Source organism: Polyodon spathula, chromosome 23, assembly GCF_017654505.1.
Source record: "Polyodon spathula isolate WHYD16114869_AA chromosome 23, ASM1765450v1, whole genome shotgun sequence".
NCBI classification, from domain to species: Eukaryota; Metazoa; Chordata; class Actinopteri; order Acipenseriformes; family Polyodontidae; genus Polyodon; species Polyodon spathula.
Genome location: NC_054556.1, coordinates 12,576,350 through 12,603,093, shown reverse-complemented (window position 1 = coordinate 12,603,093; position 26,744 = coordinate 12,576,350). Strand labels below are relative to the sequence as shown.

The 26,744-nt window shown below is 39.5% G+C and overlaps 1 protein-coding gene across 2 annotated transcripts in view; it reads right to left on the bottom strand.

Moving 5' to 3' along the window:
- Positions 1-26,744, bottom strand: part of LOC121298065 (laminin subunit beta-2-like) — a 53,556-nt gene that overhangs the window by 17,357 nt on the left and 9,455 nt on the right. For both annotated transcript variants that reach the window (XM_041224845.1, XM_041224846.1), the window contains exons 3-16: positions 16,924-17,093; positions 16,401-16,536; positions 11,760-11,833; positions 11,048-11,236; positions 10,264-10,327; positions 6,369-6,571; positions 5,258-5,378; positions 4,250-4,438; positions 3,112-3,291; positions 2,910-3,022; positions 2,312-2,391; positions 1,531-1,666; positions 971-1,129; positions 478-605 (exon numbers count right to left, since the gene is read on the bottom strand). In XM_041224845.1, coding sequence (XP_041080779.1) covers positions 478-605; positions 971-1,129; positions 1,531-1,666; positions 2,312-2,391; positions 2,910-3,022; positions 3,112-3,291; positions 4,250-4,438; positions 5,258-5,378; positions 6,369-6,571; positions 10,264-10,327; positions 11,048-11,236; positions 11,760-11,833; positions 16,401-16,536; positions 16,924-17,093 — 1,942 coding nt within the window. The remainder of the gene's footprint in view (positions 1-477; positions 606-970; positions 1,130-1,530; positions 1,667-2,311; positions 2,392-2,909; positions 3,023-3,111; positions 3,292-4,249; positions 4,439-5,257; positions 5,379-6,368; positions 6,572-10,263; positions 10,328-11,047; positions 11,237-11,759; positions 11,834-16,400; positions 16,537-16,923; positions 17,094-26,744) is intronic.

Sequence of the window (26,744 nt, the reverse complement as noted above, 5' to 3'; positions counted from 1 at the left end):
AATACCACTAATACATAACCTCATAAAGACATAGAAAAAAGCTCCTGAAGCTCCACGTTTACTTAATGTTCCCACTTTATAAATGACATTTTTTTCCTCAGAAACAAAACTTAATTGAATTATTTTCTCAGTGCTGCTATTAATTCAGGTTTCCTGAAAAATAAAAGCAATTTAGTATTCTGAATTTCTCAAGAAAAGTTTGCTCCAACAGTAGATTCTCACGGTTTCTTTGCCGTGTTGAATTTGGTTTTCTGATTAATTTTGTCTATGTGACTATGCGTCCTGTGCTTTACAAGTTAGACTGACAGGATACACAATCACAGTGTTTGCTCACAGGGAATCAAATTTGACAGTCACACTCTCTAAACACCCTTAAACAAAATTGTAAGACACTGGAGACCACTGAGAGCTGTTCCTCAGAATGTATGATAACCTTTGACATTCTGAATGCGCTTGCTTCTGATGGGCCTTACTTACCTGGACAAGGGAGGCAAGGAGACCATCAGCAGATCGTCAGCAGGGATGGTGTTTCCACACGGGCTGCTGGTCGGGATCGCACCGGGCCGGATAACCGAGACTCGCACCTTCTCCCACTCTTCAGGGAACTGACAGGAAAAAAGTTACATTAGAGCAGAGGCAGATACTCAAAAAATAGATATAGGGGAAATGGCACCTGTGGTGGCCTATAATAGCTTGGAAACAAGAAGTAAAATGGGATATGTGCAAAAATTGGTTAAAAGTGGAATAAGAATGTATCATTACTAGTTTCTGACATAACACAAGAGGTTAAAACAACCTGTTATTGGACAGTACCCATAATTGGGATTAACATACAGGACCCTATTCATACAACTGTTATAAAGAAAACTTTTTAAGAATTGTTTTTTTAAAGCCTCTGTTGATGAATTAAATCAAAATGTGCTCATCATTACTAGAGTGAATGCTAATGTAAGTGGGTGAGCTGTGGTACCTGTGGCTCATATCGGATCAGAACATCGTACTCCATGGAATAGGGAATGTTGTTGATCTGGAACTCCAGATTGCCTCCTTCTGGGACACGTGCGAAGCCGGTGCCAGTCCAGGTGGGGGGGCGGTTGGGTTGGGGCTCCCTCACCACCACTGCACAGCCCTGGGGAAGCAAGAAGAGGTACAAAGTTCTGTATAGGAACTACCTAAATTCAAGCCAGTGGGCGTCCTCTAATTCTTTTGCCAAACCAATTGTCCCTGGAGGTCAAAAGCCAGCCCTGCCAGCAGGGGCCTCTGTACTACAGTGAGGTGCCTCCCTTACTCATGGGAGAGTCAGTGCAACACACCCTGGGAAATCCCTTCCGAAGAGGGTCGACTTCTCACAGCCAGTAACTGAAACAAAGGCAGGATACTGTGCAGAAGAAACACATGAACGTACTACACTGATCAATTGTTGGTAATGTAAGAGTCAAGTCTGAGGAACAAAATTCACTTCTTAAAAAGTGTTCCTGCTTTATTTAGTGTGATAGATTTCTTGCGGTGCCCCCCCCCCCCCAGTCTTACCTGCCCCAGTCGAGCAAGCTCAGCCTCATAGGTGTAGTGGTCCAGAGCCATGAAATAATATCCAGACTCCGCCTGGCTACACTGCCGGCCCACCATGTGCGTGCGACACCGGCATTGCCCCGTCTCCATGGAGCACCTGGGGAACAGAGGAGAGTGAGTCTTTCAGAGTGCAATTAAGTGCCTATGAAAGGGTATCAGACTGGCAACCCTAGAAACACACAAGCTCTATTCCAACTGTATATTACAGCATATCAGCAAACAACCCAGGCTCGCAACTGCCTGAGAGGGACTGCACCTTTCTTTAAGTGTGAATATTTTTTTCTCAAACAAGGTATGTGATGAATCCCCTGCTGAAAGTGTAGTTGCGGTTGCAATCAATTAACATGTAAATCGCATTTTATAACATTAATAAAAAGTTTTTAAAAAAATCCAAGCAGTTTTAAAATACAGTGCACAAACAGCAAAGTGTTACAAATCTTCACAAACAGAGCACCAGGCATGATTAAAGACATGATTTATTAATATAGTATTTAACAGTAGTAACTATTTGATTATATTTACTCAACTTTTTTACTCAAATTAACAGTTGTTCTACCCCTAGTTACAAAGCCTATGAAAATACTTAATCTAAGAACTATGTTAAGATTAATGCAAGCAAGATGATACAAACTTTTAAAAATAGCATTTCCAAATAAAAATGGGTCAAACCTTTCTGTAATATAAACTTGCAAACTGCATGTAACCCTACAGTGTAAACCCAAGGGAGGCATACTGTACTCACTGGTTGTCACTAGCTCCTCCCACATCGCAGTCACATGCTCGGCAACCATGTAGATCATGACTCAGGGCCCAGTGCTCTGGCTAGGAAAAGAGCATAGTTAAAACATGCAGATCACACAATTGTCTGGTCTTAGATATGGATTGTAAAACAAAGTGACTTTGTGATTTTCTTTGTTGCTGCTTAACAAACAACCATGAGACCAGAACCTGTTCTGATACAGGATGCCCATAGCAGATTTCCTCACAGTTGGACAAGCGGTTCTCAAGGTAGAAATAACAAAAGTGTGACATGTTTTCACTGTACTGTACTGTGTGGGCAAAGAGCCCAGCATCAAATGAGTATTCCTGGATAGTGTTTCTGGTCTTCTTGGGGGGGAAAAGGGATTTACAAACATTAACTGGAACACTTTTTGCGGGTCAGCTCCTTAAAACATGGGCTTTGCTAATAAATTGCCCATGCAACTCCCATATAACAAGAACTCAGCTCTAGTACGGTCTGTATAGTGTATATGACACACAGACATGCCTGGTAAGGCTTTGAACTGCACTTACAGTCACACTGATGCTTTGTGAATATAAGCGAATGAAAGATGACTCACAAGGCACTGGCTGCAGCTGTGACCGGTCACCAGGCGCTTACAGAAGCAGTCTCCACTGATGGTGTCACACTGGGGGCCATTGCTCACAGTGCCACGGGGGTCACACTGGCAGGCTGGGGGTCAGAGACCAATGGAGGCATTAAGAGTGGACGTACAGCATGCAGTTTATAGTCTAGTCTGTGTCAAACCAAGCTGTACTTACGCTGGCAGCCCTTGGGGTTGTTGGTGCTCAGCCCGAAGTATCCAGATTTGCACTTGTCGCAGCGTGGGCCCTCCACATGGTCCTTGCAGCGGCACTGCCCAGCGATCATGCCCTGAGAGGGGTCGTCATGCCCGTCACAGATCCCTCCGTTCAAAGAGCCGTCTGGGTCACAATCACAGGCTGGGGAGCAGGATGGTTACAATCAGGGACAGACAGAGAATCATACAGACAAACAGGGCGATTACAAATGCTGAATCGGGATAATGAATAAAAATCAAAATCAGTACCGGAGTCATTCACTGTTCTAGGGCAAACATGCTCAATTCCCAAAACCTTTTTAAGGACTGTATTTATTGTCTTAGTTTAAACAGAGCTTTGGAAATAGTAATACACTTCAAAATCTCTCTGAAACGGTTGACAAGGGTTTAATGGACTGCAAACTTGAATTAATCAAATATAGTGATATTAGTGTTTTCAACCAAGGTTTTATTGACACAGTAGAATGTTAGAGGCACCACAGAACATTGGGCCTTAAATTGGTCTTTTTCTGAATCATTAAAAATATGAATGATTGTGTTATTTCCATATGCAGTGGCGAGATTCAGTCAAATTGTCCAGAGGGGTTGTGTTTACAATTAGGAGTTTTTTGAACATTGAAACTATTGCAGGGGTGTATGTGGTAAACAGAGCAAATCCAAATCATTTTTTTATCCATTAATTATGTATGTCAAGAATGGATATTTCCCTTCTTTTTTCTCCAGCAAAAAGCAAATTGAATTGGGTCTCTGAATTTGATTGAACAGTCATACAGCTGGAAAATTAACAGCTCTGTATTTTTATTGAAACCATCCTAAGGAAGTTCTATACACCAGCACATGAACAAATATTAGTCATTCTACCTTATAAATTAATTTATCACATTTTAATTTCCTTTTTTTCAATGGTGGCTACAGCCCAACAATTATTCACAAGACTCGTTCTTTTAACAAACAATTTGGTCTTTACAGAGCCAAACAAGATGTGTTACTGGGTACTGAACTAAATGGTTTCTTGCCAACCTCATTAAGAATCAGGATGAAAATCTAGCATCTTTCAGAAGCACAAGACTTTCTTCCAGGGACAGCATGATTCCACTCACCCACACAGACGGACGGGTCTCTGATATCGCGGCTGGGGTCCTGGAAGTAGAAAGGTTTGCACATCTCACAGCTGCGACCCATGGTGTTGTGCAGGCAGTCGTCACAGACGCCCCCGCTCGTGTTCCCAGTTGCCAGGAACACTGCCATGTCGAAGTGACAGTGGTTGGAATGGCTATTACAGTTGCATTCTGGGAGAGCCAAGAACACATTCAGAAACACAATGACACAGTATCTCACTCACCAGCAGCACAGTACACCACAGCCCCAGAACTTCACTGTATTTTCAATGCTATATGAAGTAGCCTAGTCTTTGGCTGTGTTTACACAAAGGGAGCATTGTGGGTGATATTTCAATGCTGATGGAAAAGATCCAAGGTGCAGTATAAATCAGGGATGACCAATCACAGTCCTGGAGGGCCATTCCATTCCAGGTTTAAATTAGATAATTAACTACTTCAGGGTCTGGATGGAGGTTTAATTGGTTCAACTAAACAATTTAGAATGGAGCTGAAGCAAAAGAACAGGAGTGTAAGGGCAAACTTGGACCACCCCTGGTCCAAGGTTTTAAAACCCCAATATAAAATATATTTTATATTGGGGTTTTAAATAGAGTTTGTTAACTTGAGGTTTCAGTATTAGGTGTATAACACAAGAAACACTAATAAACATGTAATATTTGTTACATTTGACTATTTTTCATTTGAGAATTAATGTTTATCTTATGACTGGGTGTTTTAAAGTTATGGATAAACTTAAAGTAAGTTCAGATGGAGGGACTCCCACCAAAACACAACTCTGAACCATGGTAAATATGCCAGAGCTCTGCTCTTTTCGGCTACCCTTAGGTCTAACTCATTTTCCACTCATTCAGCCTAACTCAGGTTCTCGACTGCTTTGTGAAACAACCAAGGAATGGCCCCCATCTGAACAGGCTGGGATGTTTTCATGACGCACAATCAATGAATTTCTCATGTACTTCTCGTTTCTCATTGACGTGCTGCACTTACTCTTGCAGGCATTGGTGTTCCTCCCTTCAGCCGGTCTCCAGGGCTTGTCATTGTAGAAATCATCACACTGCTCACAGTTCAAGCCCTGAGTGTTGTGTTTGCAAACACACCTGCCGTGAACCTGCAAGAGTTTGAACGCCAGTCAAAATACAGACGTTTAACCACTGTCAAAACAGGCATGGAAACTTAGTGCAATTGCATTACTATTCATATTCAATATGCAACTCAATTACAGTATTTTCTATTGAAATAACATTAATTACATGTAGTTCCATAGACATACATTTTATAGTTATTTTACAATACTGTACAATTTTTTTTTTTATTGGGGATCCTTATGTGCCAATCGTGTCCAGCCAATCTTCACCAAATTTGTATCATAACCAATATAAAAGTTTACAAATTTTGCACAGTAATGTGTAGTCTTCCCATGATTTTCCCATGGTTTTACTATTCAATTGCCATAGGTTTCCATGGTTTCTCTTTTTTATTTGCTTTGCCATACCTCACTGCTTTACAATGCCTACGTATACTTTACCATGCTTTCACTAAAGCTTTGTTACACTTTGCTATGTTTTTACAGTCGGAAACTTTTATAAGGGACACTCCTGGACTCCTATACACGTTTTGAGATGCATCTGGCTATAATGCAATAAACTCCATTTAACGCAAATATCTGTGCGATTATTAATCGACTTAAGCATCTATGAGGGCCTTCTTTACTAGATTAAAGATTAAAAACTTATTTTCAATACACCCCTGACTGTGTCAGTAGTGGGTCTTGGTGAATTCTCCCTTGAACTTGATCACGGTCGCAGGATGAAGGCAATGGAGGATCTGTACCCATGCCAAACCAAAGCCTCTAGCCCATTATCATCTTACTACTCCTGAAACAGTTCAGTCATACGTCAGTGATAAAACATGAGAATATTTTATTAAAAATCTTATATCTTTGTACAAAATATATATATATATATATAATATATATATATATAATATATATATATATACACCCACACTATAAAGTACACGTCGTGTCATCCAAAAAAAGCTGAGGTTTATATCGTTGGCAATATAGCAAGCACCAGGGGTAACATCCCTGCCCTCTCACCATGCCCTCGATGTCACCTCGGATGCCGGAGATGGGGGCGCACTCGGAGGCGTGCCCGTAGCAGAAGCAGTTCCCGCGCACCACCAGCTCGTACACGGCGTAGTAATATTTCTCCTTGATCTCCGCGCGCGAGTCCAGCAGGTTATCCCCCAGGGTGTGCAGCTTGGTAAAGTTCACCCGCAGATTGGTGATCTTTAGCAGGTCTGAAACAATGCAGTGCACTCTATATTATTATTATTATTATTATTATTATTATTATTATTATTGACAACCAGTATATTGAGATTTGTGACCCATTTTCAAGCAGACAACAAACTGTTACAAACATTACAGGCACTAGTTAAAAGAAAACTTTTTTTTTTTTAAACCGAAAAAGAAAATTCCCACTGGGGTCTAATGATCTGAATCTCACTTTTAACTTGTCAACCCGCTCTACTGAACCATCTTTCTACTGTATTATTATTGCATGCAGGGATGTTAATCAGCGTTTAATAAGTCAGATTTCACACAGTGAGATTAATACAGTTAAAGGGCCACGGTCCTGCAGTGCTGCGTGTTCAATGGTATCTTTCCAAGACTGCATCCACATACACCAGATGCTACCTATATGTGTAGCTACAAATGACATTGATAATCATCTTAAATGCCATTTGTTGTGATGTTTTCCCTAGTTTGTAGTTCTTAGTCTCTCATGCTCTCATTTTGTTCTTTTCAAGCCATTTCATTGTACAAAATTGAGGGGGTGCTGATTATAAAGCAATTTTCTGATACCCCCTTTTAATTACATGGCACTTAACACCCCTGAAAGCAAAGAACAAAACACCTCAGCAGCAGTTTTGCTGACCCTTTATCTTTGGATGACTGTAAGAAACATGATTATCGCAATCAAACTCTTAACAAGAAGAATGGTTCAGTACAATACATAATCAAGACCAAACAGATTATTGATAATAGCACAATAATTGGTTATTGTTTCAACTCTATGAACTATTGCAGAGGAGTATATAAAAATATGTATGAGTGCTGTAAAGCGTGACAAATTAAACATGGTAAACTATGTTTAAGAGAACAATTTTGGATCCTTTTAACTAAGATTACGGTACACTGCAAGATGATTGTGTAGCATGGTAAACTGGTAATGTAGCATGGTTAAGTAAATGTTATTGTGCTATAGCGTGGATTCCATTTAAACTGCAAGATTATTGTGCAAACATAGCACGGCACCCTTTTTACAGAGTTCCAGCAATAGTTATAAGCTTTGCGAACTTTGTTCTCGTTCCCAGGTTTGGGTAATGGTGTTTGAACATTATGGAATAAAACCTGGCAGCATTCACTAATGTTTAAAATTCAAGACTAATGAGGGTTTTTGCAATTAGAAACTGAAGGAGACTCCTAAAGTGTTTTTTGCAACATGTTGCCGGATTCATACATAACCTGAATATTTATGTAAAGTTTATAACATGTTAAAACCATTGATAAGATTTATAAATGCGTCTTTAAGCTGTATTTGCTGATACAACAAAGCCACAAAAACAAACATCCATGTAACTTTGTTTTCAAAACATTAGCAGAGGTTACAGCCTTCCCCTGGCCCTCGCAACCTTGCAGGCCAAAACAAATGGCTTTCCTGCCGGAGGGGAGTCACTCAGATTAGAGCCAACTCTCTGATAGAACACGGAACTGGAGGCTGGCCAACTATAACAGTGCTTGAGCACCCTGGAGTTTACCCACAGATAAGAGAAGCAGCAAACCAGGAGCTAATTTCACACGTGCAACTGCCTAACTGGACAGCAAGGCTACTGGTTAAGCCTGAAGATGTGAAAGTTGTGTTTTAGTTACTAAACCACTGAGTGTGTTCTAGCAAGGCATAGCTGTAATAAGATAGCTGGAACCAAAAGCCAAAGTGAACCGTGAGGTCAGAACTCCATGAAAAGCTAGATGTTGCACAGCCTTTGACTGAATAGTTCGTAAACACAAAGTAAAATGTACTGTGTGATCTGTCATTGATTTGGCCAGAGGTTATAACAATGAACAGCTGAGAAACTAATGTACTTTATATCATTTTCTGTTTCAGTCGTCATATCCTGGTGGTCTCACTAGAGTTCTCAGAATCATGTCTGAACCACTGTTCTGTACCTGGTATAATCAGAGTGCTCTATTAAGGTCACAATGGTGATTTAGTCTTCTTGATGTGAAGACTGAAACATTTTGTTTTTTTTTTTTTTTTTTTTTACCACATGACCTTATATAGATAGATTGGAAAGTCTGTCTTCTCTTGCAAATCTTCCTAATGAACTACAAGCTTGGAAACATGTACTTATGACAAACGTACTGTGCTCCTTTAACCTAAGAGGCAAGGTTTTCCATTGTTCCATTTACAAAGAAATGGGTAATTTGCCCCTAGTGAAAAATACAGCTCTTGATCTTGGCAATCGGCCACACTGACTGGAAAGCCTTTTATGGGCTTTGAAGGCAACAAGTTAAATATACTGTGCTGCGATCTGTCATCACACTTCTAATCATACTCAGTATTGTTTCTCCAGTAATGTTTTTACAGGGTTTCAGCTAGATAATACATTTTCCAGACAAAGGCAGGTTTTACTATTCTGATTTGTCATGAAAAAAAGATTAAAAAAGGAAAGTACCACTAATTATAATAACCTAGATGAGCACTGCACACTAATATTTTTGCCTGAAAATGCCTGAACCTACATACCTCTCCCCTATGCAGGGTATACATAGCACATGCATTGAGAGCTCATTCAATCACACATTTTTTAAGCATGATTGTTCCAGTTTTAAAGGTGTCATACACCATCAAGTTTTAAACATAGCTTTAAGAAAATATCAGCCCGAAAACATGAATACAAAAATACGGAAACCCCTTTTTAATTTCTGGTTTGCTTCCTGAGAGCTTGGTAATGTTGCTTGTTATTAAGGCTGCATGTTGTATAAGCATTTTTTGTTGATTTTTAAAGCACAAAAACACCTGTTAAATTTACTATAACCAAACGAGGCATGCACAGGGTGATCCATAATTCGCACAACATTGTTGTTTTGAATTGTTTTCAATTCTACTTAAATGCTGACATTATTGAACCCTCCTCCCTGGTGGCCTAACGATGCATCACAATGACAGACACTATTCCTTTGCATATCACCATCCACTTTATTAAACAGACTAACACAAAACAGCACCAGTTACCTGATTGGGGAATGGTCACACCTGTGATTGCTGGCAGGGTTACATTTAACCCCACCCTTGCCAACCTTACATTTCCACACACACTATTTACAGCAGCAGGGCTTCTGTTCTGCTATACAGTACCACACATTTTTTCCTAGGAGTTAATTGATTTCAGTAGGACCTGAACCAATCACACAAACACTGCCTGGACATTATACCATAACCCTCAATGCTTTACAACGCTCACCTATGCTGGACCATGCTTTCACTGTTCAGTATTACACTTGCTTTTACTATTTGGAACTCTTATAAAAAGGGACATGTTTGTTTTTCTTTCACAACCAATTGTGCAAATTGGTGTACACGCTTTGTGTATATTTAAAGTGGTAACCAGGAGAACTGCAGCGTATCCTCTTTCAGTATCCCTTAGCAACCTGTTTCTTTGGCTCGTATTCAAAATGATGCTGAATATGTCTCTCTGTGACACAACTAGTATTAACACATCTCAGCAGTGATTTCACACATATGTTATAAAGCAGCTAAGGAAAAAAAAAAAAAAATCCTGTTAAATTCTGTCCCATGACAAAAATGAAAGCCATTCACAGAGACAGCAATGAAAGAACTGAGGCGCCATTCTTTATTCCTTAAACTATAAAAAAAAAAAAAAAAAAAAAAAAGATATTAATGAACAAAGAAGAGATTTCTTACTCTGAATCGGAGGGCTGTAGGGATCCTGAATGTGAATGGCCGGGTCCAGCACTCTGTAAATCACCTGTTCAAGAAACAAGCGTTAACACTCACGTTTCATCTGCTGTTTATTCTGTTGTTGCAATCTTGTAACACAAGGGAGATCACAAGATTCGTATGTGCTGTTGAGAATCACAACAGGCTTTCTGACATCTGAACACTATTTTTTGCAGTTTCCCCATGCTTTTTCCATGGTTATACCATAGTTTCCTATGGTGTTCTACAGTTTTGCATACCTCTCCGGGCTTTACAATGCTTATATATGCTTTACCATGCTTTTATATTATGCTTTTACTATGGGTGACTTTTCAAAAAGGAACTGGAAGGTGAAGTATATTCCATTAAACACAGTCAACAAATTCCTTCTCATCCCAAACCCCTTGACTGCTGAACCTCATGGCCAGTGAGTTGGAAAATATCCTTACACACAAGGAGATCATGTAAACAAAATGAATTCCCCTTGTGGAAGAATACAAAACCTAAAATGCAAAAAAGCAAGCAGAAAAAATGCATATTTCATATGTTAATTTACATATATAAAATCAATAATACCATCTACATATGTATTTATTTTAATCTCAGGTGCACTGATGCTTAAAAAGCAGTCTGTAATCCCAAGTAATCCCACCTGTGTCAGGTATTATAACCAGGAGAATGTAATGAAATCCTTCATCAACGTTTCCGGTTGTATTTCGTTCTGGAATCACCCTCCAGTTTCTCAACAGTCATTCAGTTCTTTGCTCACCTCTCCCTCTGTAGACGGCTCAATGTCTGAGTAACGGGACTCGCAGAGGATGTCATCCACCTTGCGAAGGGGACCCGTGGAGACTCCAGGGAAAGCTGACGCGCAGTCCTGGGCAAAATAGCGATACACCTGCCAGGTGCGTCCGAAATCAGCAGACCGCTCGATCAGCATGGCAGCAGGGCGGAATGTCTATCAAGAGAGAGCAAAAAATATGTATCTATATTGTACTCCCATCCCAGAATCCATGCATCTCAGTGTTTTTTTTTACTAGTTGCGAAACACCAACAGTTATATTACACTGGAGCAAAAGTTCAGACAAACTGGACCACTGGAGCTTGTTTGGTTTGTTAAACAGGGTAATATTTATAAATCAGTTTGCTCAAGGCTGGTTAAAGTAGATTATGGCATTTGTTCGGATTCTGATCCACTCAATGACTTTTTCTTGTTCTCTCCATTTAGCAGTGGTCCTTATCCTGTTCAGCTTTTGATGACTGTCAGAAACACAATTATCAGAGTACATACAAGTACCCATTTAAAATGTTCAGTACAGTAGCTAGGTGAGTTTGAAAACTCCAGTTCAACCATTAATCCCAGTTTCACCAAAGACCATGGGGAAAAAGCTCTATTTTAATCTTGACAAAGCGGAATGCGCTTGTTATTGGTTGATTAATGGAAGGTTAGGGTCACAGGGCAAGTGTGGGCACGACCTTACCTTAAAGGTCATGATAAGGTGAGTGAAGTGGAATTCAGCCTCAAGGTCCAGCTGCACGCTCACTTCCGACTTCCCTGGATGGTAAAAAGCAAATAAAATAAAAATGAGCCATACAAATAAATTCGCCATTACAACCTATTAGTGTCAGCTGCACGTTAAATATCACGATAAAAAATCGGTTGGTTAGCTTTTACCTCTCAATTTCACCTCTACCCAAATATTATTTTAATGAACTTTAGAGTATATACACTTTTTTCTCGTATTATTAAACTCTAAGAAACCCATACAGACAGTTTCTCCCTGTATAGTTTTCAATGCACAATCCCATTAACAATTCAAATCTGTCATACGTTGTCTACTATGTGTTTGCCATTTTCTGGCTCTGTAAACACTCACCGGTTGGTGGTATGGCTCTTTTAGCCAAAAAGGTTGGAGAGAAACCATAAAGAATGTGATTATCTACCAGCAAGCAAAGTGAACTTGTAATATTTACAGAGCTACTAAGAGGTAAGAAAATGGATTTGACTCAAGTGTCTGCACTCTCAGCATGACGGAGTAAAACTATAGCTTCTTGTTAGACATTTCCACAAGCCCTTTTCAATGTCTGCTCAAGTGTATTTCTGTGACTATGAGTGTTTAGGTTATGGATGTGTTGGCATAGTTGCATGTTAGGATCTAGCTGCCAAAAGTCTTGCAGGGTTACAGCTAACAACCTGCACCCCATTAACATCAGCCTGTAGGGCTTCTCAAACAGGGATGTATTTGAGAACAGCACGTCTTCCATTCGCCTTGGGTGGACTCACACTTTACAACTGTATTATCTGAGAGCTGCTGCTGTTAATGTGAGGTTATTAGTCACCCCAGTGACAGGTTCAATCGAACGGTTTGAATCTCTTCTGCAGGTATCTGCCTGAAAATAAGTTTATCTTGTAAATAAGTTAATACATATTGTAACCATGTTATTCCTCATTGTAGCACAGTATGCTTATTTAAAAGGTCCACTTTATATCATCTACATACCCATACTGTTTATGTCCTTTCACATGTGTCCCCTATCACTTGTACCCTTATAACAGTTTACCATGGTAAATGCACATAGCAATTTGTTCCCATGGTTATACTATGCATTTAATACAGTTTAACATGGTCTGCCATGCTTTTTTGAAGTTGCTGTACCTTTCTAGGCTTTACAATGCTTACTTATGCGTTCTCATGCTTCCATGATGCTTTATTCCACTCGCTATGGTACACTTTTATAGGGGTATTGCTGTTTTTGATTAGATCATTGCTTCCCATGCTTACGAAACCATCACAGTTAATAATTCATTTTTCAATTACGGGGTCTGCTTCTGAAAAGACTCCCTGCAAGCTGAAAAGTGAGATGGTATAAAATACAAATTTAAAATGCGGTACCATTGTGTAGCGCTTCACTCAGTTTTTAATAAGTGAAACATATTTTTAAAAGGCTGCTGGAAATATCGCAGGGTTTGAAAACATCGTTGGTAACCTCCTACAGCTGTGATAGCAGTAGGAATACAGCTGCTGTACTGGTTCACATCTGGGTATGCAGCTGCGGTGAGCAGGTTTCAAGGGGGGATGTACAGTAAGCAAATTCATTTCTTATAAAGCAGAGTGCACAGAAGGTTAAGCTATGAAAGAATGGGATAAACATTAAATAATCATATTCAGTGGGAAACGGAACAAGACTGTGATTGCTGCAGCTTTAAGAAAAGCCACATTCTAAAAAGCACAGTAGTGCTTTCTTTTTTTAAACCTGTGGTAAATGTCTATTCCTTCAAATGACATAACTTAAAATTTACTGGTAAACACTTTTGTAAATCAATATATTCAATTGATCTGCACAGCAGCAGATCTATTCACTGCTGCTGTTTAACTATTACACTTAAATCCTGGAATTTAACTTAATTTTAAATGTTACTATATGGAAGAGGCACACATTATGTGAAACATGTGTTTGATTTTTAATTGTTATTTTTCATAGCATTTATAAACAATAAAAAATGGCAAAAGCACCTTGAACTCTTTTCCAAGCTGCATTTCCTGTTGAAGGAACACACCCGACACACCTGAGGTGCTTCTGGGAGTTTGAGTCCTTGCTGGAAAAGCCATTCTGAGTGCTTTTTTTAAATATATATATAAAAAAAAAACACTTAACATTCTAAATGTTTGCCATTTATTTTCTTTAACTTCCAGAAGCCGGACGCATTGGCTTGCATTTGAGTAGCAATCACTGCTTTCCCCGTGACTGATGTTTTCAATGTCGACTTCTTGTAACTCTACAAAGTTGACCGGAAGGATAGCATAGAAGTATCTGGAAGGAGTGTTCGATAAATATTTTTCTCTAACAGCTTCAAACAAATTTACCATTAAAAAATCAAACTCACCTTTACCATAATCTGTGAGTTTTCCATTTAAGCATAACAAATGGCAATATACAGTATATCAGATAAGAATTACAGGAATTATTTGGTTTGCACCACGTATTTTAAGAGCCTCGCTCACACTGTTAGAAATGCTGGTTGTATCAAAGCGCCCTTATTTTAATTATTTAATTGATGGCGGTATTTAGATCCGCCACATTTTTTGATGAATGGACCCCAGTATATGCAATCGTGTGCAGATTTATTAGAACATCCCCCTGCTTCTGTTGCTTTGATTTATTGTGCATACGAAATCAAACCACAGTAACTTTTCAAAACAGGCAAATTAGTGATTGTCTAATTGAAGTGATGGCTTTAATAGGCCACACTTGCAATTCATTTAAAATAGTAAGACACAAGGAACACATAGCCACAAATGGTAACATGCATGAGGCTTTTTAGAAGTTGTTTAAGATGCCTACTTAAAGCACAAAGTGGTCTAACATTTTCACACGAGTGCCTATTGTTTCTACATCACTAATTACTGACTGAAAATTGAAATTCTCACTCTGAGGTGCTGATGCAGGTAGATATATACAGGATATCAATGACAAAACTTGAGGTGCTTTAAAAAAATGTGGGCACATCTACAACCCATCAATTCTCCCATTTAACTGTGTTCGTGTTTAACTAGGAAACAGCAGGAACGACTGAACTTTTGGACGGCAGGCAAATGAATAACCATTTTTTTCCTACTGCTTTAGATTTTTAAATATTCCTCTGCGAAAGCTGTGAAGAGAGACTCAGGACAAACACAATGATTAGATTGATTTCCCTGGAGCCCACTCATTCTTGGCACCCTGCTCTGTGACTAAACCTACTTCCGAGAAACACTGAGGATGTGCAGGAATCCCACTTGAGACAAGAGAGGGATTGAGAGCGGAGCACAGGCATGTCCTTCACATGGACCCAAAACTACCAGCGCTATTGAGCTATATCGAAAACAGGACACTGGGTCACACACACATAAAAAAAGCTCTTAACCTTTTTTTTTCCCCACTCTTAACTTTTTTTATGAGCTTCCTAACAGATTTAAAAGTGTAGTTGCTATTGATGGATCCAATGGGAACATGTCGTAATTAAGAGGGATGCCATCTGGATGACAGATTAATCAGTCTGGGGCACAGACCATTTAAACAAAAAAGGACTTATTCTCTTTTATATATTCCTCGCAACACTGTGGCCCCAGTGGATGTAAGAAACATCCCTTGTTCTTTGAAGTCTGTCTTACTGTACTTCCACTAGGGTTACTCTTGCAGGGGGGGCAGATTCATTGCTTAATAAAAGTACTTAGTGGTAGACGGGATTCTGAAAGCTCTATTATGGCCACAAGGTTGCTTTAAAACTTATTTTAAAATCACTAGGATCTAATGACTGAAACTAGAAATTATAAAACGTGCATCTAAAAAACAAGAAAAATACATAAGTAAACTGATTGGTCATGTCCGATCAAATTACTCTTTAAGACTTCTTTAAGACTTCTTACAATGACTGATTTAGTCATTTTGGAGATGTGTGTCTGGATTTGGAGATAAAAGCTTAAGATTTTAGTACGCAGTGGCCCATATTCATAAAACTTAGCATCTCCTTTATCGTGCTAGTAATAGTGTTTAACATGACAGTATTTCATCAGGTGATGCATAAACACCATTTACCGTCGAAAAACATCACCCATCACAACGTTAGAATAACGCGCCCTTAGAGACCAATTTTCTCATTAACTTATTATTCGTCTCATTCACAAATCTGTATTGTGCCATTAACTGACCCTTATCAGCATCGCAATTAACACGAGTCTCAGATAAGGTGTAGAATTAAAAGTGTCAAGGTTTTTAAACAGATGGTGCATGCCATTGATGTATAAAGTAAGGGACACAGCTCATTTGCATACCTCTGACAATTGGATAGATACAGAAACAATCCGTGATGACAAATCACATCTAAACCTATTACTGGCCAGTAAAATAACCAGGCAGTAGTTTTATAAATCATGTGTTAAATACTGCCCAGCAATTTTTTTAATGGCCGGAAATTACCTCCACCTTTTATGCATACGGAACAGTGTGTGCCACATACTGCAGGTGTTTGCAATTTAGTGATGTATTTCAGGATCTCACTTTAATTTCCCCACTTGGGGAAGCTGATGTAATATTGGAATCTGGAAATATAAAAGCACAGAGACTGATGTTCAGTGTCTCACCATTCTCAGACTGCCACCAAGACTTCCTGAGGTGCGGCTTGAACGTGGTGATGACATTCTCGATCCGGTGGCTGATGCTGTTGTACTTATGGTCGTAGGGACGCCGGGAATCACACTGGAAGCATTTCTTCTCATCCTGGCAGATTAAACATGAGACAATCAACCACTGTCTGCTTGACTAAGGGCCCTATCACCACAATTAGAAAAGGGGGCAAAATAGTGGCGTATTACAGTGTTACTGTTTACCCCACTTTGAGTCTCTGGGACTGGTTAGCTGTGGTCTGAACAACTGAGGCCAAAAGAAGAGCATAGCTCCTTCACCAAGAGGGAAGAGGTGAGATATGAGAGATGAAACAAGGTCACTGAAGGCTGACAGGTGGGAGAGTGGGATTCTTTATACCACTCCGCAATTCGATTTGTTACCGGAGCATCTTATCAAACTCCTGTACATCTTAGATCTGAATTGAGGTCAGACACTAGAATTCAGTCTAGCTCAGAACAAGTGTGACAGCTGGCACAGTACCTGTAGGTGGCTGACTATGCAGTAAGGCTCTTTCTTTCTCAAGCCGCAGGTGGAGGAGGCCTTGAGTTTCTCGGCCCGGCCCACCAGCAGGTCTCCCGTGGCAGGGTAGCAGCTTCCCTGAGAGCAGCCATGTGCCAGGTCAGGGTCCTGGGCCAGGGTGCCCGTGAAGACTGAAACACAAAGCAAACAGCATACTCTGTCATGTCATATCATCAGCAGAGTTCTGCAGGGAGCTGGCACCGCAGCAACAACCCTACACATCCTTTGTTTGCCATTTATAGCATGTGTCTTCTAGTGTCAGCTAACAGAAATTCTCACTAACACATACAGTAGTCTGCAGATTTATTTAACTAAGGCACCATTTTATTAAACCAAGGCAATGTAGAAGATAATGGAGAAGAAAAGTTTTAAATAAATTAAAAAGTTGACTCTGAAGAATGACTTTCCCTTCGATCAAGCTTTATATCTACTTAGCAATGCGACGTACTTCAGAACGCCTGGTCATTCTGTCGTTGGATTTAAATTAATGCAATATAGATTAGATACAATAAAACAAACATACTCACTCAGCACAGCTGAATACAAAACAGTTATTCCAAGCTAGATCTCTCAACAAAAAAAACAAACGTGGCCTGGACAAAATTCCGTGGCCCTGCTGCGAGAAAGGAAAGTCAAGAAAATACTGTGGGAAAAACAAGACTCATAGTTAAGTCCTTTACCTACCTATAATCAGTAGGCAGGTAACTTTAAAGGGGTCACTCGGAGCTCATTTGAAGCTCTCTTCAAACCCTTTCCAATTATATATTTTCAAAAGCACTGTAAAAACTGACCTTTGGCTCTGTGTAGATTTCACATGTAAAGACCCGTGTGGCTAGTTGAATGCCATTTGTTTACCAAGTTCTTGCTGCTCTCTAAATTCCTGAGAATGTATCCAATATCACACAAGCCTGTCTTTTACCATTAAGTGCAGGTAGGAAAACTTGTTTTTCTTTTCCGAGAGCTTTAAAAACAAAGATGACAGCTGTAGGTCAGTCGGAACAAATGTTTTAGTGAAAAGTGATTTGAAGGTTTGGAAATACTAAAAGAAACTTAAATTCAATGATAAAAGTTTGGACTAGAAGTCTTTTTTAGCGTGAAGACATTAAACAAAGATGACATTGAAAAAGACTTCTAGCCCGAAAGTTTGTCAATGAATTTAAGTTTCTTTTACTGTATTATTTCTAAATTCACCACTACTGAGTGTTTTATAGTAAATAATGTGTGAAAGCTGTATACTCTGCAATATTAACTTTGGTTTTGAGCTCAGCTATATTACAGAGTAGTATTTGATGGCAGTTCGTTATAACTTTATACACTCATCAGAAACACATAACTATAAGACATTGCTGCTAATGTCTTTATTTGCATTGTTATTTCTATGGACAGGGAGCAGTGTGACCTTCTGAACCTAAGGTGTGCTAATGGCCTGGGTTAGCTTAATGTTCTACTCCATCCCAGGTTATTTGCTCTTCAGAGACCATCAGCTGGTCATTCACACCACATGTGTTTATAGGGAGGTGAGCCTGGGACCCAACTGCCTTCTGTCAAAGTCTATAATGCACCATCTATAATGGTATTAAAATAGCTGACTTTTTTAAAAATATATTAGAATGCCCCAATTCTTCTGTTTTGATTTGTTTTGCATATGAAATCAAACCACTGTAACTCAAAATCTTGAAAATGGTAAACATGGGTAAATTAGTGATTTTACTGATGACTTTAATAGGACACACATGCAATTCATTTAAAACAGTAAGAGAAAAGGAATGCTTAGCCACAAATGATAAAATGCTTAAGACTTTTTAGAAGTCTAACAATAAGATGCCTAATTAAAGCACAAAGTGGTCTAACATTTTCACACGAGTGCCTATTGTATCTATATCACTGATTACAGAAATTAAAATTCTCACACCCAGAGGTTTTCATGCAGGCAGGTACTGTATATACACGATATAAATAATCATGAGGTGTTCTAATAACGTTGCACATTACTGTACTCCTTTTGTCACTGTTCCCTTACCTTTGCCATCTTTCTGAGCAGATCTTAATGTAAATTCTCAAATATTGTCCTTGTTCAGTCAAGACAATCTTGTGTTAAATAACTACCTTTATTATAATACAAACTATTACAGATTTCCAAAAACATTGAACCCGAACAATGGGTGATTAAAAATAAAAAATAAAAAATAGTTGGAGCACAGCCTCATCCCTTGGAGCATCCCGGCTATGCGACGTGTTCATCCTGGTGAACAAAAATAGGCAGAGGAGCATCACATACTCCCCTCCTCCCCCAGGACGAGGCTGGGAGGGAGGAGGTGGTAATTCGACTAAACGGCAAGTCTGAGTTTGCGAAATAGGTGTATGTATACACCTTATAGGTTAATTAGAACTGGCTGGCAATAGGCTTGTAGATTAACCAATGAATGTAGCAGGCACTTGTACTGTAGATTTCCTGTCTGAAACCTTGCAAGCTTTCTATTAATGTGCTTTGACTGTGAGTTCAGGAGTTGCTCTTCAGTTTTAGTTGCAAGCCACAGGCTAAATCAAAGTGTCTTTCTGTTAGTCAGCGCCAGCACCATCTAGTGCACAGAATTTGTATTAAGAGCAAAACAAAAAGGAAGCTTAATGGAGCTGGCTCTCACTTCCATAAAGACACACTGGCTGCTCAATCCCACATTACATACAGTATATCTACAGCAGGCAACCAGAACTGAACAGCAGCTCCTGAACGATCGCAAATGTCATAAAAAGGTAATGGGACGTTAAAAAGAAACTTGAAGGTGTCCCAGAGTGGCTCACCTAGTAGAAGCGCAGCTGCGTGGTGCGCAGGGTGAGTCATACAGCGCAGGTTCGTGTCCTGGCTGTGCGAAGTAAGCTAGTCTTCGCTGGGGACGCTGAAGGGAGCGTTGCATCGGCTCAGGCTCTCCCATGGGTTAGGGAGGTAAAACCGGCAGGGACTGTTTCTCCACATCGCTCTACGGTGAGCCCTGCTGCCCATTGAGCTCAGAGCAGACACATGCAGGGCTGGCCTTTGTCCTTCAGAGGTCGGTAGCTTGTTGACATCCGCTCTCGAGTTCCTAGGTGAAAGCTGGCTTGGTCGTGGGATCGGAGGACACCCACTGAATCTTTGGGTCTCCTGAGCCATGTGGAAAATTGATGCGGTAAGGAGAAAAGCGATTGGGCATTCCAAATTGGGAGAAAAATCATGGGAAAATGTGTAATAGGACACAGTAAAATAAATAAATAAATAAACAACCTGTTCTTTAATTGCGCCCTCTGCATGTGTGGCAGAATATAGAAGCATGCTTCAGAGGATTGACTCCCGAGACAGTCAGTCTGGAATAGTTCAATAAAACAGACTATGTCTGTTTGAAAATAAATGTTTCCGACACTCTGCGGATGTCAGACATTCCAGCCCACATCCTGAAATAAATTTCTTTAAAAACCTGGCAGGCGTAGCAATCTTGTGTCAGGGAGCAACAGAGTCTCTGACAGTGACAGGTGTCGTGACTGTTAACCTGCTAGGCTCAGCTTCAACTGAGGAAACTATTTACAAAAGATTGAGCCTGGGAGATATTCAGGGAGTTTTGAGCTTTGTTTTAACCACACAGTCTATGACACTCTCAACAGCTGAAGCAATGAGTTAAGAGTAACAATTTGATACCTCCACAATGTAAATTGCAAATTGATTTATTGTTGCAGAGTATCAAGGTTCGACAGATTCTAAGTCAATAGTTTCAAGCAGCAGCATATGTCATTGTTTAAGTCAGTGTAAAATCTATAATGCGGTCAAGCTGACCTTGACTAATGCTTTTAGTATTATCAGTCTAGCTGAACTCTACAGTGAAAGAACCACATACGGTACCGTAAATGGAATTTTACAGTTTTGGAAACCGAGTGCTATTGTAACACATTATTGACAATTAGTTATTTTATTTTAAAGACCAATTAATTTACTCTTTTTTTTCAGTAATTTTGCAGTTTACAGCCTAATGCATGCATCTGTATGATAAGGATTTCTGAATAGAGTCCATTGTTTCAATAGTAAGAATATATCAAATCAGTGCAACTGGAGACATTTGATACAGAACACAGTTAAGCAGAGCAACCTCTAGCTGGATTAACACATCTGCACGCTGATACTTCACTATGTCCTAAGGCACAGTTTTTACAATAGCACCTCACTGATAGAACAGTCCCTTTGTTGCATGTTTGTTTTTGCAATATGACCGCCCCATTCCCCTCAATACAACATGTCTTTACTTGCTTTGCTATTTGTTTGACTCAGGAGCCAGGCCTGAAGTGTTGTTCAAACCTGCTCACCAGACCCTCAAACAGGAAAGGTATCAAATGATAATGTGAGCTTGAATTTGACAAGTAAATGATGGGCAAAAATCAGCAGAATTTCTTTCCAGTTTTCCAGGACTATGGTAAAGTGCCCACCCCTTGGTAGTTATTTATGTATGTATGCTTCAATTTATTATTATATATTATTATTATTTTGAAGGACAAAGCCATCCTTCTTATTATTTACTGTTTGAGACCGGCAAATTAACTGGTCTTATAGTGTGTAGTCGGTGGGGGTGGGGTTAAAGCCCCTTCCCTAGTACCCTCGTGGGAATGTGGCTGGAGCCTTAAGGTAATTATTGTATCAAATTAGGTTATTAAGGCTCCAGCCACTGAATATCAGACAGAATATGGAGAGCGTCAGAGACGAGACACAAGTCTAAAAAATCACAAGCAATTGCTAGACATGCTGGTTATTAACCATCACGATACTTGTTAGTGTTTTATTGTTTGTTTGTTTGTTTGGCCAAAGTGTCCTTTTTTGTGCGTCTTTCGTTTTGTTTAAATCTTTTGTTTTATTATTTAATAAACGCGCTGAGCGCCGTTCTTCTTGGGTTAGAGTTGCTTCTTCCTGGTCCGTGACGTCACCGCCCCTATGTACTGCAACCACTCTGCCACAAGGACTCACAGGTGTAGGAAGAATATTTAACAGCTAACTGACAGGAAATGGGGCTGCAAAGACTCAATAACAATTAACATGGTCTTGCCTATTTTTAAAATAACACAATGGACACCATTTATAACGTTTAACTGTCCCTTTATGATATATTTCATTCAAATCGAGCTCCCTTACCCTAACATTGTCTCAATAGCTTAGTGGTTAATCCCTTTAGTAACACATATCATATCTATATAATACATGTTGGCTATAGTGTTGGCTTAAGGGATAATGGCATAGCTGCGTTGTGTTACAAAGTAATAATGCATCTGAAAGAAGTTCCATTATTACCGATGACTATGCCACAGCAATGGCACTATCACTATGATATTGCAACTTTAAGTTATTTATTTATTTACCTCAGTTTGTCTGAAATAATCGTTCTAGTCAACTGAAAGAGGTAACTTCAGAGCTGTGCTCGAGTGTCAGTGTAAAGCATTTCATCAGCAAGTAGTGCTTTTAGAACAGCTGTTAGTGCCAACTTTATCACTATTGAGTTATAGCAGATAGGCTGACCTTCATAGAAAACTATGGGAGAATAGGGTCCAGTTGTTGGATTATTTTCTATAATGGTTAGCATCAATTTATGTTCCTCAAGTACCTGTAAAAATAAGTATAAACCAAAATAAAATTGAAGACCAGCCTGCAAATGAAATATATTATAGCCCTTGGTAAACCTCAGTCAGACCACAACTGTGCTAAAGAATGTTCAAACCAAGTTTTAGTGCACTTGGGTAAGATGTTCTCCACAGTCGACATGCTGCGAATGGTAACGGCTCTGTAGTCTTTATCAGGGTAATGCAATGGTATTATAATACATCTCAATGGTAGTGTTTCCAGGCACTGCCATTCATAAAGAAGCAGGTACTGTGCATAAAGGCACACAAGTACATTGTGTCTAGTCAAGCCAGCCCTGCTTGTGGTGGCTCAAAACTGGTGAGGCTCGTTTTGTTTTTCAACCTCCTGTTGTTCGCCAACAGTAATTCAGGCTGTCACTGTTTGCCATTAGGAGCAGGACATGTTAAAGCTGCTGGTACAAAAACTGATGATGTCAGTGTCAGATTTAGATTGACTGGCCTTTTATTAGGCCAGCCTTAGTTAAATAAGCAATGTAGTGTAAGGGGGATTTGAGAGCCTTTTTGGATTTAGCAGAACAAACAAAAGAAAATGAAATACTCCAACTCTGACACAAAAGCCCAGGTGGACTCTGTTCTCCAAATAGAAGCCACACACCGAAGGGGGTAAAATAATTCCTAAACCTCAACCCAGAGTTAAGAGCAGAGCATTACAACATCAGAAAATAATGAACTGTGGTAAAATCTACTTCCACTCATATCAGAATTACTTTATAAAGAAGAGAAACCACCCCCAAGGGATGACATGAGCCAGCACCAAGGTACTTTCCTGCCAAAGTAAAAGATAACAGAACTGTATTTCACATGGTCGCGAGCAAGACATTTTTCAGACAGTTCACAGACTGCAGTTCTTACGTTTGTTTGCAGTATTTTTTATAGTTTGTACTGTAAAAGTTTGTAGTTTTGTTTTTGATCTTGACTACAAATAGCTTTTTGTTCGCAGAGAAGAATAATCCCTCTTTTTGAAAGGGGAATTCGCTCTGGTAAAGCTGAGAATTGCTGAAAACTGTCAAAACATTCTCAGCATCATACAGTTCTTAATAGCTGGCACTACAGAGGTGCATGGACTAATAATACTACTAGATACAAACCGAACAAAACTAACTCACAGGAGCATACCGTAGAAAATAAAACTTTAATCAACGGCAGAACATTTAGGCTTCTACCTTAAACAGTAAGGAGCAGGGTTCCAAAATATAGTGTTATACGTCCCCACGTGTTGTTACAACTGCTTAAATAACCTACCTGGAATTTTTCTTTGGATGTAACATCCAGACAACTTTTTAAACTTATACATTTAAAATTATGTTTCAAAGCTTTTTTCAAAATGTTTGCTGTAGTGCTCTGGGGTTTGAGATCTGTCGTCTAAATTGCTGCTGGAAGAGTCATAACAAGTGCTTTTCTGTTCCGTACCACATGATCGATTGTTATTGCTGGGTTACCTGTTGGATAATGAGGGCAACAATCCTTACACTATCGGTGCGCTAGAGCGGACATTTTGAAAGGGGCTTTGAAACAGACTTGAAAACTGTAAATGTAAAAAGTTGTCAGAATGTTAACAATTAAAAGAACTACAATGAGTTATGTTGTGATTTTGGTCTTCTACATGCATTGAATATGACATAACATGTAAATAAAGTATCCTACACAGTGAACCCCGGTCTACTACACATGCTATATGTAAGGACAATCTCACAAATTCACTGTGCGCAATATTTCAACGCTTTCTCATGTGTAACTTATATAGCAAAATATACAGCATACTGAGCCCCCCAGCCTTCTTTTACAGTTTGTATATTTATTTTAGATAAACCACAGGCTCAAATTAGCTTCTTCCCAAGCCTGTCTGGGGCAGCATAATTTAATCTCAATGCATCTCTCTGTCCCTTGTGTTTCTCTGGTCTTCAGAGACTATAATTACTCTACTATACAGCAATGAACTTGCCTCTACAATTACTCTCCTAATTACTGTGGCAGTTCCAACAACAAACACATTTACAAATTGAACAGCCCCAGACAAGCAGCTGTCATGCTGAACGATTCCTTCCTGTGTAACTACAGGCTTTGCTGTAGTCAAATTATCCAAGAAGCTGGTGGCTAGGAGACCAGTGATCCTGATCCAATGCAAAATGATATCTCCTTTTTATTAACTAAAAGCTGCCCACTGTATTTGCATACTGTCATTTAGGATTGTAGTGTAATTCAGGACTGCAGTGTTGTGGTTAGGATGCGATTTATCCAGTCTCTGTGTTTTACAAAACAAATGTTTCCTATGTTTTTCAGTCCATTGGTCATTCCAGATAAGTGGAACAAATACTGGAGAGAGGGTTTCAGGGCTGGGTGCATTGTGCATTCAAAAGATGATTATTCTCCATATGGGGGATTAATTACACAAATAACATTTGTATCATTGCAAAGCATGTTTAAAGGGCGTTCCTTTAAAAAACAAACCATGACAGAAAGGATCAACCTTGGTCCACCTGAACTGGAATGATCCCATTATCAGATGCATGCATTGCTTGGTCAGCATCAGTGTAATTCTGCTCTAAAACTTCATGGATTATATGTTCTACTATGTGGACTATAGTGGATATCAAACCAATACTTGACTTTGGATCTTCATCCATATTACTCTTCTGTGATGTGAAACCTTGAGTTTGGAATGTTGCAGTGACACCAAAGGTCGTTTAGCAGCTCAGAGATACTCTCCCCTGTATAACCAGGCATGTGGAGACTGAGGCACTTTTTAGGGTTAGGCTGAAGACTTTTTGATCAAGCTTTTGTTTAAATCTAGTTCTGCAGGAAGTGCTTTTGTAACGTGTCCTGGCATCCTTGTGCATGAACAACACTTCAGAAGATGCTGCATGTATTCATTTGAAACAGGACAGCATTCTCATATGAAGTGTTTGGGTAGCACGTTAAAAAAGAGCTGGAAAATGAGTCTTTTCCCCCCGCCTGGTTACAAAATCAGTATGATCTTCTACCAGCCACATTTCTGGAACGTTTAACACTTTCCAAACAGATGCCATTTAAAATGGATAATGTAAAATGGAATGTAGTCAGTCATTTTTAAATCGAAATTTCTCAGTATTTCAATATTTCTTAATTAATTTAAATTTTCTAATTTAAATTTTTCTCTGTGTTTAATCCAGATGACTGCACCCCCCCCCCCCCTTCCCCCCCTCCCCTCCCCAGATTCCAGCTAAATCCGTCTGTCAGTTGAGAGCACTGACAATAGCCCAAGACCTGCTCCAGGTAGCTGACTCCCTGGTATGTTGTCATTATTAAAACTGTCCGTGCCGGCTAGCAATGTTTAACAGGATGGGATTAGCGCCAGTTAAAGCACTGGCATTTCCAACAACCTCAGCAAACAGAGGAGAGGAGGAGAGACAAGGGGGGTGTTGGGATAAACAGAGGAGAGGAGAAGAGACAAGGGGGGTGTCCCGCTAAACAGTGTTTTCAGTGTACGTGCAAACAGTGTAATGCATTTAAAATCTGAAGAAACGTCTTGCGAGATGACAGGTGTGGAATCAAGTATGACAGCCTGAGATTCGTGCAAAACTCGAACTGTAGGTTTTTTACTCTACCTAAAGGAACAGTTAAACTTGTCAGGAGTCGAAAGCAGTAGTCTTTTTATTACTGGTTTTAGTATAATGTTTAAAAGCTGTTGTGTACGTTGATGTAAGTAAAACTACATTATTTGGTGACCTTTTCCGTGAATTCTTGGTTTTTTCCCCACACCCCCGTGGTGAAATATAAAAATTAGTGTGGCAAAATCGTAGCCTTACTCATAACATTATAATGAATCATTATAATTCTATTTAATAAACTTTCTATTTTACAGCTGTGTATCCTGATAATTTGTTAAGAAGTGATTTATAATAGTACAATGCATTATGAAAAGGGTCTAGTAGGTTCTAACTAACAGCAGGATATAAATTAGGTAAAATCAGGATACTATTATATACTGCAACACTTCCCTAAATCAAACTGCTTTTCTGTATCATGTTTCCATGTATGTGTTGGACTCTCACCTTCCCTTCTCTCCCCAACACTGTAATCCAAGGAATTTCAGCTCTAATTGTGAAATTTCAGGGAGTGACTGGCGCATCCAAGCCAAGCGGAATATCCTCTGTACACAC